At 45.9% G+C, this 13,282-nt stretch overlaps 1 protein-coding gene and 1 long non-coding RNA gene across 3 annotated transcripts; one reads left to right on the top strand and one right to left on the bottom strand.

Moving 5' to 3' along the window:
• Positions 1-7,192: 7,192 nt before the first annotated feature.
• On the top strand, positions 7,193-10,982 carry LOC120973696 (uncharacterized). Of its 2 annotated transcripts, XR_012203618.1 has the most exons (3): positions 7,197-9,711; positions 9,825-10,410; positions 10,529-10,982. It is a non-coding gene; the product is annotated as an uncharacterized lncRNA (long non-coding RNA). The 2 variants fall into 2 exon arrangements; XR_006670220.2 differs by having other exon boundaries at positions 7,193-10,410.
• A 1,285-nt stretch (positions 10,983-12,267) lies between these two features.
• Positions 12,268-12,996, bottom strand: LOC141027751 (uncharacterized). Its single transcript, XM_073505109.1, has one exon. It carries the CDS (start codon positions 12,994-12,996, stop codon positions 12,268-12,270), a length of 729 nt encoding a protein of 242 aa, XP_073361210.1.
• Positions 12,997-13,282: the final 286 nt, after the last annotated feature.

Here is a 13,282-nt window from a genome sequence, read left to right as displayed (position 1 = left end):
CTATTAAACAAGAGAACATATGCTCGGGCGGACGAAAACTCTGCCAACAAGCAGACGAGATATTCAATCGGCAACCACGTAATCCCACCCTCAATTATCGCTAACCGCCCACCTAATCGCACCTTGAAATTAGCGCTAATCCAAAATTTAACGCCTAAAAAAACCACAGGAAATCCACCGGGGCGCCCGTGCCCCATCCTGCCTACGCCTGGCTCCCATCCCACCGCTGCCTCCATGGTGAGAACCGTGGCCAGAAGAGGAGGACGAGCACGGCAACGGCGCCCCCATCCTCTCTCCACGTCCTTAATAGGTGTGCCGAATGCCGACCAGGGACGGAGCCAGGATTTGACCATAGGAGGGCAAAGACAACGACACTAGAGTTTTTTTTAGGTTAACACGCTTTCCACTAATTTCTTAACAGAATTAACCAGCCTGTTAAAGTGATAAGAGGAAAAAGAGAGAAAATCTGAGTACTAATAGAAAGACAACGACACAAGAGACGTAGATTCGTCAAATTTTATTAGTGACATTTTTTTATTAGGAGCTTGCATATCAATTAAATTATGCTCGAGCTATTACCTTGGTGCTTGGAATCATCATATTCACCATTTTCTCTAAAGGGGCATGCTTGGAAAATTAACCACCTGATGCAATCAACAAAAATAATTATTAGAGATCATGTATTAAGAAATTATAAATGTTTGAAAAATAAACAAATATTGCTTGCCTCATAGCATCAATGGAAGTCTTTAGCCTTATTTAGGACTAGGCTGGTTCACTTCACTAGATTGTACTGTAGCATCATGTTCTGATGGTTGATAGCTTGAACCAACTGGCTTGAAAAATTTATGTATGGAGATTTGGCTCTTTTTCTTTTCATGTCTACACAAGCATAAATAAATGAATGAAAATGCTATACTTGATGATTAATGCTTATAATTTGTATGATTATACTTCTATAGTTTTTAAAGGCATGAACCAATCTGATATGAGAACAGATTACCTTTTCCCCTTGTATGATTGTCGCTCAGCCGCCGTGTGTCGGGGCCGCCGTCAATGGGCAACGGGCAACCGGCAACGTGTCTGTGGATCGGCGCAACGGCGCTTCCCTGTCCCATCGTCCCCTACCCTTCTCCGCTCCTCGATAGTGGCGCGATGGAGAGATCTGATCTGAGCGGCCAGCAGGCAGCAGGTAACTCTCGATCTCAGCAGCGGACGACGGCTTGGAAACGAACAGACTACTAGCGATACGTGGATTCAGGGACGGAGCCAGGATTTGACCATAGGGGGGCAAAGACAACGACACTAGAGATTTTTTTAGGTTAACACGCTTTCCACTAATTTCTTAACAGAATTAACCAGCCTGTTAAAGTGATAAGAGGAAAAAGAGAGAAAATCTGAGTACTAATAGAAAGACAACAACACAAGAGATGTAGATTCGTCAAATTTTATTAGTGACATTTTTTTATTAGGAGCTTGCATATCAATTAAATTATGCTCGAGCTATTACCTTGGTGCTTGGAATCATCATATTCACCATTTTCTCTAAAGGGGCATGCTTGGAAAATTAACCACCTGATGCAATCAACAAAAATAATTATTAGAGATCATGTATTAAGAAATTATAAATGTTTGAAAAATAAACAATTCTTGCTTGCCTCATAGCATCAATGGAAGTCTTTAGCCTTATTTAGGATTAGGCTGGTTCACTTCACTAGATTGTACTGTAGCATCATGTTCTGATGGTTGATAGCTTGAACCAACTGGTTTGAAAAATTTATGTATGGAGATTCGGCTCTTTTTCTTTTCATGTCTACACAAGCACAAATAAATAAATGAAAATGCTATACTTGATGATTAATGCTTATAATTTGTATGATTATACTTCTATAGTTTTTAAAGGCATGAACCAATCTGATATGAGAACAGATTACCTTTTCCCTTGTATGATTGTCGCTCAGCCGCCGTGTGTCGGGGCCGCCGGCAATGGGCAACGGGGTAACCGGCAACGTGTCTGTGGATCGGCGCAACGACACTTCCCTGTCCCAGCGTCCCCTACCCTTCTCCGCTCCTCGATAGTGGCGCGATGGAGAGATCTGATCTGAGCGGCCAGCAGGCAGCAGGTAACTCTCGATCTCAGCAGCGGACGACGGCTTGGAAACGAACAGACTACTAGCAATACGTGGATTCAGGGACGGAGCCAGGATTTGACCATAGGGGGGGCAAAGACAACGACACTAGAGATTTTTTTAGGTTAACACGCTTTCCACTAATTTCTTAATAGAATTAACCAGCCTATTAAAGTGATAAGAGGAAAAAGAGAGAAAATCTGAGTACTAATAGAAAGACAACGACACAAGAGATGTAGATTCGTCAAATTTTATTAGTGACAATTTTTTATTAGGAGCTTGCATATAAATTAAATTATGCTCGAGCTATTACCTTGGTGCTTGGAATCATCATATTCACCATTTTCTCTAAAGGGGCATGCTTGGAAAATTAACCACCTGATGCAATCAACAAAAATAATTATTAGAGATCATGTATTAAGAAATTATAAATGTTTGAAAAATAAACAATTCTTGCTTGCCTCATAGCATCAATGGAAGTCTTTAGCCTTATTTAGGACTAGGCTGGTTCACTTCACTAGATTGTACTGTAGCATAATGTTTTGATGGTTGATAGCTTGGACCAACTGGTTTGAAAAATTTATGTATGGAGATTCGGCTCCTTTTCTCTTCATGTCTACACAAGCACAAATAAATAAATGAAAATGCTATACTTGATGATTAATGCTTATAATTTGTATGATTATACTTCTATAGTTTTTCAAGGCATGAACCAATCTGATGTGAGAACAGATTACCTTTTCCCCTTGTATGATTGCCGCTCAGCCGCCGTGTGTCGGGGCCGCCGGCAATGGGCAACGGGCAACCGACAACGTGTCTGTGGATCGGCGCAACGGTGCTTCCCTGTCCCAGCGTCCCCTACCCTTCTCCGCTCCTCGATAGTGGCGCGATGGAGAGATCTGATCTGAGCGGCCAGCAGGCAGCAGGTAACTCTCGATCTCAGCAGCGGACGACGGCTTGGAAACGAACAGACTACTATCGATACGTTTTTTTAGGGGAAAGCCACTTTATTACTCAAATTCCACAATGGGTGGGATACAACGTTGGTCATGAGGCTGGCCAAGCCACACATGACGACCCAAAGATAACGAAGTAGAAAACTTTGCTAACTTATGAGCTTCTACATTAACTCTACGACTTTCGTGAATAAAATTACAAGAAAAGTGTGCAGCCCTAGCTTTGATTTCACTAATGATAGCTCCGTAGGAACCTTGAATTCCTTTTGCGATGTCGCCAATGACTTGCTTGCAATCGGACGAAACAATGAAGCGGTGAACATTAAGATCTTCCGCGAGGGCAAAAGCCTCGCGACATGCAATGGACTCAAGTGTGGCTGGATCGCACACTCCTTCGATGACCAAAGCTGAACTGCCCAGGAACGCTCCCTGGTCATCGCGGCACACTGCAGCAGCCGCGCCTCCCTGTTAGAACGTACAGCAGCATCGATGTGAATCTTTGCGAAGCTAACCGGTGGGGCACTAGGTCTCGGAAGTGGTTGCATAGTCCTTGCAATGGTGTTGGTTGAGGGTTTTACCACCCGAACTGACTCCAAGTCAGCTATGAAGCGAGTGATAAATGCATGAGTTGCGTGAGGAGTCTGGAAGATCGCCTCGTGTATTGCTTTTCTCCTGGAAAACCAGATCGCCCAAAGTGTGACTGCCAAGAGGATGAACTTATCATGGGTTAGCGAGTCAAGCAGATTGAAAAGCCAGCTCTTGGCTCTCGTCTCTGTTGTCGTCGCCATGGTGCAAGCTAGCTCGTCGTCCACTAGGGCCCAAGTGCACCTAGATACCGTGCATTCCAAAAGAGAGTGGCGCCATGAATCTGGTTGTCCGCATAGGCCGCAGCTACTTGATGTTGTCATATTGCGATGCGCCCTCACATCCTCTGTGGGTAGTGATTGTTTCGACAACCTCCATAAGAACATGCGCACCTTAGAAGGCAGCTCGGTTTTCCACAATGGCTTCCACGATCCCTCTTCCAGGCGATTACTAGAGGACCCTGCCGATCCATACAGCCAAGCCTCCCTCCTTTACTTGATTGTGACTAACATGTTATATGATGATTTAACTGAGAATTGTCCACTTCTCTCGTGAGCCCAGCTCCAAAAGTCAGATAGGTTCATGGTGCACAGCGGGATGCCCGCGATCACCTTTGCATCGAACGGGAGGAAGGTAGCATTGAGCCTATGCTTGTCCCATGTGGCCATAGTAGCGTCTATGAGTTCTGAGACCAACTCGGGTGGGTTTGCTGAGATGCAGCCGTAAGGCCTCATCATTTCCTCCCTGGGCAGCCAGTTCTCCTCCCATATCTTCGTACTATTTCCGTTACCAATTCGCTTGATGAGCCCTAGTTTGAGTGTATCGCGCCCCTCGATAATGGCCCTCCATATCTGGCTCGGGTGAGAACCCAACTGCGCCTCCAGGATGTTTGAGTGAGGGAAATAAACACTCTTTAATAACCGGGAGCATAGTGAATCTGGCTGTTAGCAGGCGCCATGCCTGTCTAGCCAGCATTGCCATATTGAAAAGTTCAAAATCTTTGAACCCTAGTCCACCCATAGGCTTTGGCTTCGTCATTGCTTCCCAAGAGACCTAATGAGGCTTCTGCTACCCGTTCTTACTTCCCCACCAGAATTTTCTTATAAGCATATTGAGGTGTTCACATAGCCCTCTCGAAAGTTTAAAGCAAGACATCGGATAGACAGGTACAGCTTGTGCAACCGACTTCACCAGAACTTCCTTTCTGGCCGTGGACAAGGTTCTTTCAATCCAGCCTTGGATCTTGCTCCATAACCTGTCCTTGAGGTATTTGAAGGCTCCATTTTTTGAACTCCCAATGTCAGAGGGCATCCCAAGGTACTTCTCATTAAGTGTTTCATTTGGGACATTGAGGAGTCCTTTTATTTCAGTTCGCCTACTGTCAGGGACACCTTTGCTGAAAAAAATAGATGACTTTGCATAGTTTATACGCTGACCTGAAGCTTGGCTATAGGTATCCAATACCTGGTTCACCTCGGTAGCTCCCATACCGTTTGCCTTGAAGAACAGCAGGCTGTCATCAGCAAATAGGAGATGGTTTACAAGGGGTGCCGAAGGCGCCACCTGAATCGCACTCAGGTTGGATGACTCACTCTTTGATTTTAAAAGGCACGACAGGCCCTCTGCTGCTAACAAGAACAAGTATGGAGATATCGGGTCCCCTTGGCGGATCCCTCTCGAAGGCTGAAATTCCTCTAGCTTCCTCCCATTGAACATGACTGAAAATTTGACAGAGGTGACCAAACTCATAATAATGTCCACCCAGTTAACAGTGAAACCCAACTTAAGCATGATGGCCCGGAGGTAGGCCCACTCAACTCTATCATAAGCCTTCATCACGTCGAGCTTCAACGCACACGATTGGTGCTTTTTTGCCCTGTTCCATTTCATAAAATGCAAACACTAATAAGCAGTTATAATATTGTCAGTTATCATTCTGCCCGGGACAAATGCAGATTGCTCTTCTGAAACTATATCTGGTAATATTTGCTTGAGTCTATTGGCAATGACCTTTGAAGCTATCTTGTACAGAACATTGCAAAGGCTAATTGGACGGAACTGTGAAAGGAGTGTGGGATTTTTTACCTTTGGGATCAGAACCAACACAGTATCATTAATACATGCAGCTGACTCCGTTCCGTCAACTATCTTGAGAACCACTCTGGTTACATCCTCCCCGCATACTTCCCAATGACGCTGAAAGAAGTGAGCCGGGAAACCGTCAGGGCCAGGTGCCTTGATAGGGAACATTTGAAACAGTGCTTGCTTGACCTCCTGCTGAGTGTATGGTGCGTTAAGAATATCATTCATAGCGGGTGTTACTTTCATAGGCACTGTTTGTAGCACTTCTTCCATATTATGCACTCCCTCCGAGGTGTACAAGCCTTTATAAAACTCGTTGGCCAGAGCCTCCATCTCTAATGCATTTTCGGTCATATTCCCATCCGGCAATTGAAGCATTTTAATTTGGTTTTTGCGGCGCCGTCTACTAGCTCTTAAATGGAAAAAGTATGTATTTTTGTCTCCATGTACGAGCCAATCCAAGTGCGCCCTCTGGCGCCACAACATCTCTTCTCGGTGGAAGAGCTCAACCAGCCTATCCACTACTTTTGCCTCCTCATGTGTTGGACCGGATCTACCTGGGATAGAGTGCAGGTGCTCTAGTGCAGTTTTCAGTTGACGAATCTCTGTCTTTACTGACCCAAACTGGGTACGGTCCCACATCGAGAGTCCCCCGCCAAGCCATCTAGCTTTGTGCGCAGCGCAGCGACAGAATCTGCAGCCTGCATGTTCCACCGCCCAGTCACAGTCGTGAATAAAGAATCCTCCCGTTCCCACATGGTTTCGTACTGAAATGGCTTCGGCCCCACATTGCATGCATGCACTTCACGTAGCGTCAATAGGATAGGAACATGATCAGAACTTGCAGCCGTTTTGTGAGCAAGGTTTGTTGAGGGTAAGGCTAGCGACCACTCCGGGTTAACCAAGCACCTGTCAAGTCTAACCCTCGTGTAGGTGCCTCCCACAACTTTCTTCTCAAAAGTCCAATCTGTCCCTGTATATCCTATGTCAGTTAATCCGCAAGTGTCAATTGCATCTCTAAACCCATCCATTTGGGCTTGACTCCGATTACCGATTCCATCATGCTCGTGTATGTGTAATACTTCATTAAAGTCACCAAGCACCGCCCATGGTCGTCCTTGTGTTTCAGAGATGCCTCGGAGGGTATCCCATGTTTTGTATCTCTCTGGCACCTGGGCTTCACCATAAACAAATGTCACCCTGACCTGTATATCAATCATCTCGTCAATTAACACATCAATGTGATACTTGGAATAACCAATAACTTCAACCTTTATTTCATCTTTCCAAAAAATACCAAGTCCCCCACTCCTACCAGAACTGCTTACAACATAGCTTTTATCATAACCCAAAGTTCCTACCAAATTCTCAACTCTCGAACCCTCTATTTGTGTTTCAAGAATGCAAAGAATAGAAGGGGCAAATTGCCTCGCTAAATCGCGAAGCTCTCGAACTGTCGCGGCCTTGCCAATTCCGCGACAGTTCTAGCATAAGAGACTCATTGCGCTGGGCAGTACCCCGCTAGGGGGCCCGCCAGTCGGGCATCAGAATTTTTGTTGGTAGCAGATGCAGATTTGGTTCATGCGTTGATGAACTTGGCTTGTTCCTCTTCGGCTCTTGCTTGGAGGAAGGGCTGATCGGGGTCTCCGGCGCCGTCAACAGCAATGGTTTGTTTGCTTGAGTTGTGTTAGATGGCGCCTTCTGAGTCACACCTGATACTATGGCAGCCCTCTTCCTATTTCCATCTACTTCATGCATCGCTACGTCATTCTCCATGGCAGCAATATCGTCGCGGCTCTGGTTGGTATAGACGTTGTTCTGTCCTCTTGCACGTCCCCCACCTCTACCAGCGCGGCCTCTGCCTCGTCCTCCTCTGGACCCGCTGCCTTCACCCGGTCCATTGCCAGGTCCTCTTGACCAACTTGCTTTCAGATCTTTGAAGACTAGAGCTTTGGGAGGATGAATCCCGTCTCCACATTCCTTAAACTGATGACCGAGATAACCACACACAGCGCACCAATCTGACAACCTTTCATATTTGACTCTGAAGATTACTCTTTCGAGCGTTTCCTTCCTCCTGAACACCAAAGAAACAGCGTTCTTCAGAGGTTTGGTGACATCTATCTTCACACGAACACGTGCGAAATTTCCTTCAAAGTCTTGTGACTTGGGCATATATGAAATCGCCAACAGTCGCTGGCAAAGCCTTAATTTTGGAGAAGTATCCATCAGGGAGGTCATGAATCTGCATCTAGATATCAATTTTGTTGAGCTCAATAGTAGATGGCTTGGTGAACCCGTCATATGGTGACATGACCACCGCTTTCCCCTTGAAGTTCCAAGGTCCTTCATCCATCACTCGTTCCCAGTCACCAAGGCAAGAAAACTGCAAAGAGTATAGGTTATCTTCGAGGGGGCGGATTTTCACCTCTTGCGCCAGATCCCAGGCCACTCTCATGTTCCTACAGAACCAGTATTGGCTGTAAGGTTTGTCGGTATGAACCCTAGCCAGGGCCATCCAGCGGATTGCCTCCGTTGACAGCTTGCTATCATCCACCACCACGTCCTGGAGATCGCTCTCCTTCAACCCTAGTTCCTCCATCATAGCCTCGAGATCATAAGTAGCCGTTCCCGAACTCGACGCCGCTTTATCCATGTTCTCTAGCCCGAGGTGTTGTGATCCGCGGGCGGTACGTTCCCGATCGAACCCTAGCTCCGCACTGCCACCAAGGCCCGAGAGCCCCGGCAGTCACCGGCGGAGCAGGGGAGGCCGGGGAAGAAGCAGATCTCTATGGGAGGGCACCGCCGTCGCCCGAGAGGAGGAAGAAACCCTAACGAGAGGGGAAGAAACCCTTCTCCTCAGCTGCACAAAGCAATCGTTGGCCTCAGCTGGCGAGGACTACTAGCGATACGTGGATTCGTCTGTAACTAACAGGGCCTTTTGTTTCCACGATGGCCAGCTTGGCATGTTAGTGCTCCATATCTAATGGGCTCTACCAACTCAAAAAAAATCTAATGGGCTGTACACATGGGCTGAGGATAGGGGGGCCGAAGCAGGTTACGTACATGGAGGCAAGCAGAAAAATTAGTGGATCGCTAATCGTTATCGAGGGAGCACTCGATCGTTAGGGGGGTCTCACCCCCCTCGTCCCCCCTTAGAATCGTCCCTGCGTGGATTCGTCTATAACTAACAGGGCCTTTTTGTTTTCCACGATGGCCAGCTTGGCATGTTAGTCGAAATCACTAATTGAGGAGCGCTCCTCGCAACGATTAGTCAGGGAGCGCTCCCTGCGCGCCAAGTGTCACGCGCGGAGCGGTCGGGAGACTTTTCTGAGGCGCTCCGCACGCGACACTTGTCGCGCGCACGGCGTCTCCCGTGTTTTCCGGTTTCCGGTTTCCCTTTCTGGTTTTTCCTTTTTTCACTTTAGTCCTTATACTTTTAATGTTTTGTAAAACCTTTTGATCTGTTTTGAGATCTGTTTCTCTCTGGTGTGGGCAAACCGTCGTGGAGCACTGTTCTTTCTTTGCCGTCGTCTCCGCCCGTCGCGGCCGCCGCTCTTGTCGCGTGGTTACGGCGGCCCCTGTCCCGGCCGCCGCGCTTGTTGCCTGCTCTTACGGTGGTCCTTCTTTAGCGTCGACCGTGCTTCCCCGTTCGCGTGATCGCCGTTCCCTACTGGTTGCCTTCGTGGGTTCCCTGTTTCCCTTTCTCGTTTCTCTTTTTGTTCCCATTATATTTCCGGGATATGGAGATTTATGGGGTAGTTACGGGTGGGGACTACCAACACTATCAGATGTCAAGTTTCAACTGGGTTTTGTGGGATTAGTTCTTGATAATCATTGTGTTCCTTGCAGTTATGGCTTGTCCTTTTTGCCGTATGCCTGGTGGCCCGTGTTCTTCTGTTGATTCTTCTGTAGATGGGTTCAGTGTGGTCCTGGATCGGCGTTGTTGGAGGCGTGTTGTAAGAATATCATTTTATAATTGTTCAATTTTTGGCACACACGCTTATTTCTTTTGGTGCTGCTCATGCTGTTTAGGTTTTGATTATGATCCTTGTTTTGATTTGTTGTGCAGTATGTTTCGTGTAGTGTTAGAGCTCATCTTGCTCGTTACATCGAGGAGTGTAGGGCTTTAGCCATAAGGAGGGGTGACGAAGATACTGATCTTGCTTTTCAGTGCAATGAGGGTTATTTGTATGGTGTTCTGTTTAGTCATGGTCGGTTGAGGAGCAAATTCCATGGTCCTTCCCGGGAACGATTGGTCAGTGATTATGGTGTTCGTCCTCGTGATATAATGACCATTAGGCTTGAACATTATGGAACATGGATTGGTATTGATTTTTATTGTGTTGGTCGTGGAGATGCGTTGTCTCCTTTACCGTCTGTTGGCAAGGTTTATTTTTAAGGAAGTTTTTAGCTTGTTTTATTGCAGATGATGATTTTTCTGTTCCCTTGAGCCCGTGTAATTATATTTTGTAGCTCTTGATGGTTTGAGCGACTCTGAGATGGAACTTGTTGGGAGTTGTTATTACACCCGTGGTGTTTTTCTTAATTATCAGCAGATGTATTTCAGGAGGTGTCAACTCTTTGATGATGTCTACATACCGTGTTGTCCTTTTGTTCACAGGATTGATTCCATGAATGTTAATGGTCATCATATGGTCAGATTTTTTTCCACTGTTTTTTCTTTGTTTCTGTTTATTTATTTATTTTTATTATCTCTTCTATTTATAGTTTTGAATTTTTTTCTATTTCTGATAGCTTGATGTTTTTTGTCAGGTTATTCCTGGTATTGTTGTGAGGAGTTTGAAGGAGTTTGTGACTTTTCCTAGGACTGGCGTTTTAACCCTTGAAGTTACTTTGGAATCTGGTGATGATGATATATATGTGAGCACTCCATGCTCCTACTTCATTGGCTTGGGTAGTAGAATGGTGTTCAAACAGGAAGGTTTCAGTGATTTTCTCCAGGCATCGTCTATTGAAGTAAACAGCTTGGTGCTGATAACTTTCAAAGAGCGTGATGGTAGGCTTGTTGTTATCTTCAATCTTCTGCCGCAGTGATGTTAGTTATAGCCTTTGAACATAAATGGATTTTGTTTAAAAATCTATGCTACGGTTTAATGTTGTCTAGATACATGAAACGATATGAACCTAAGTGTTCATTGCTGTTGTATGTTTGTAGAAGAGGTATGGCTGTGCATCTCTTTTAAATATGTTTTTTGGACGGATGTTATTTAATCGGGGTCATAGTTATCAATACAGTAGAGGCACGTGTGTTGTTTACTCTGAGGCACGGCTGTGCATCTCTTTTATGCGAGGCACGTGGATTAAGCAAATGAAGGCACGGAATTGAAGTTAGTGCAGGCATGGTCATGAGGAGGCACGGGTATACTGAGAGGTACGTGTGTGCAGCGCCAAAGTTGTACGGGCGAGATACTATGGGTTTCATGCGAGAGGCACGTGTGTGTGTAGTACGTAGAGTTACTGTTGGTTTTATGTGAGGCACGTGGATTGAGCAAAACGGAGGCATGGAATTATAGTCAGTACAAGCACGGTTGTGGAGGTACGGGTATACTGAGAGACGCGTCTGTGCAGCACCAAAGTTGCATTGGCGATCACGCGTGCGGAGCACGTAGAGTTACTGTGGGTTTCATGTGAGGCATGTTGATCAAGCAAACAGAGGCACGAAAGTGCAGTCAGTACAAGCACGGTTGTGTGGAGGCACGGTTTTGAACCCTCTTGCTGCTGTCAAGATTCTAGAGGCACGGATGTACGACAGTAGAGGCATCGGTCCGAATATCTGGTTAGAGGGGCTCAGTTAATGAGGCACATGTGTGTATTCTCTAGGGTCACGGGTGCGTGGCACCACAGGCATGGATTGAGTAGACACTTAGTGAGTCACGCTTGTACATAGGTCAGTTGCACACAGTAGTGTAGTCTTGTGGCATCGTGCAGAACTGGTGTACGGAGAGGAACCTGTGTGCAATAGCAAGGATGTTCTGAATGGACGGAGCGGTGTTTGATGTGAAATGGAGGCAAGGATTTTTTTTTCAATGTGGTTAAAGTAACAAAGTTCTCGTCGCTTGTGACTGTGTACCGAATGATCTTCTGCAATATTTATGAATTTTTCACGCCAATGTTTAATAAGCATTGTACTGAAAGTTTACAACGATATCATCACATATTCTTGTAAATGCACGATGCATCTTGTAAAGGTTGAGTATGAAAATTATAATACAATATCGTGCGAGATATCTCTCATTCTATAACCATGGATACAATATATGCTTGCTCAGTACTGGGACATAACTTACTAATTGCATTGAGACATGCAAAACGTAGTATGCATTTGTACATGAGCACACCACTGTGTTCAAAGTTCAAACGTAAAATAGTAATACAATACACACAGCATCTTTGAGCAATAACAAACATATTTACAACATAGGTTCATACAATCTAAATTATGATAATAGTAGTTCCTACTAGTTTAATGTAGACATCCATTTTCTCGCAATTTACCAACCACTGTTTCCCTTCCGGCGCTTCCAGCCGCTGGAAGATCCCTCGTCATTGCTCTTATGTGGGCGGAGTCTTTCTTTCATTGGTTGTTGGTGCAGGTGACGTAGCCCGTTCTTGATGATTAGGATTCTACGGTACAACTTGTAGCTAACATACCCGTCCTTTGCCGCGTACTCAAGGTGTATCGGTGAAAGTGGCTTCCACTCCCAGAACTGGTGCTTCTCCTTTGGGAATGATTTCTTCATGTTCTTGTATGAGGGGTCGATGATGGCCGCTGCAAGGTCAGCCATGGAGTCCCTTTCTCCACCACCCTTGATGCAGAATAGCCTCTGGATGTCGACGTGGTGCTCGTCTGGAATTTTGATCCATGCACGGGCAAGCATGGTCTTGTCGTTCCTGGTGTCGACGCTAGTGAAAGTTACCGCTTTCCGTTGCAGGAAGTCAACTAACGCCTGGGAGCGCTCGGATCTGCAGTAGTGGTATACAAGGACATGCTCGCGCATGGCAAGTTGGACGACGACGATCCCTTGTCGTATGTAACTGCTCTTACGTGTGTACTCGAGGTCGAGGCCGACGAACTTGTTCTTCTCCTCCTTTAGCCATTCTTCGTACTTTTTGATGATCCGCTCCACGGTCCTTGGGTCGTTGGTGTACACCACCTCGAGCACGGTTATACCATGGGTAGTGATGTGTTCGGTGAGTGTTGTTAGTTTCCCGTCGTCCATGGCTGGAGGTGTGCGGTGGTGAACTGCGGCCGGCGAGAAACTTTCGAGGAAGAGGATGAAATGGAGTCGGAAAAGTTAAAGGGTTATTTTGTCGTGCAAAAAAGGAAATCGCTAAAGAGCAGTTGCTAGTCACGCGGCGGTTCCAGGCGTAGAATTTCGGAAACAGGGGTTTGTTTTATCTGTTTTTTTTAGATTTTCACTTGTCTTGTTCATTGAATTTTTTTATTCGTTGCGTGCTGCCTGCGTGATCCATCTTTGGCTGTGAAAGTAGTCGTGTAAACGGTAG

The sequence above is a fragment of the Aegilops tauschii genome, chromosome 1 (genome assembly GCF_002575655.3).
Source record: "Aegilops tauschii subsp. strangulata cultivar AL8/78 chromosome 1, Aet v6.0, whole genome shotgun sequence".
Lineage (NCBI taxonomy): Eukaryota > Viridiplantae > Streptophyta > Magnoliopsida > Poales > Poaceae > Aegilops > Aegilops tauschii.
The sequence above is the reverse complement of the archived record's forward strand: the minus strand, read 5'-3'. Positions and strand labels throughout refer to the sequence as shown.

What these genes read in the sequence shown, in the direction of transcription:
- LOC141027751 (XM_073505109.1), bottom strand. Translation starts at nt 12,996, where the DNA reads ATGGACGACGGGAAACTAACAACACTCACCGAACACATCACTACCCAT.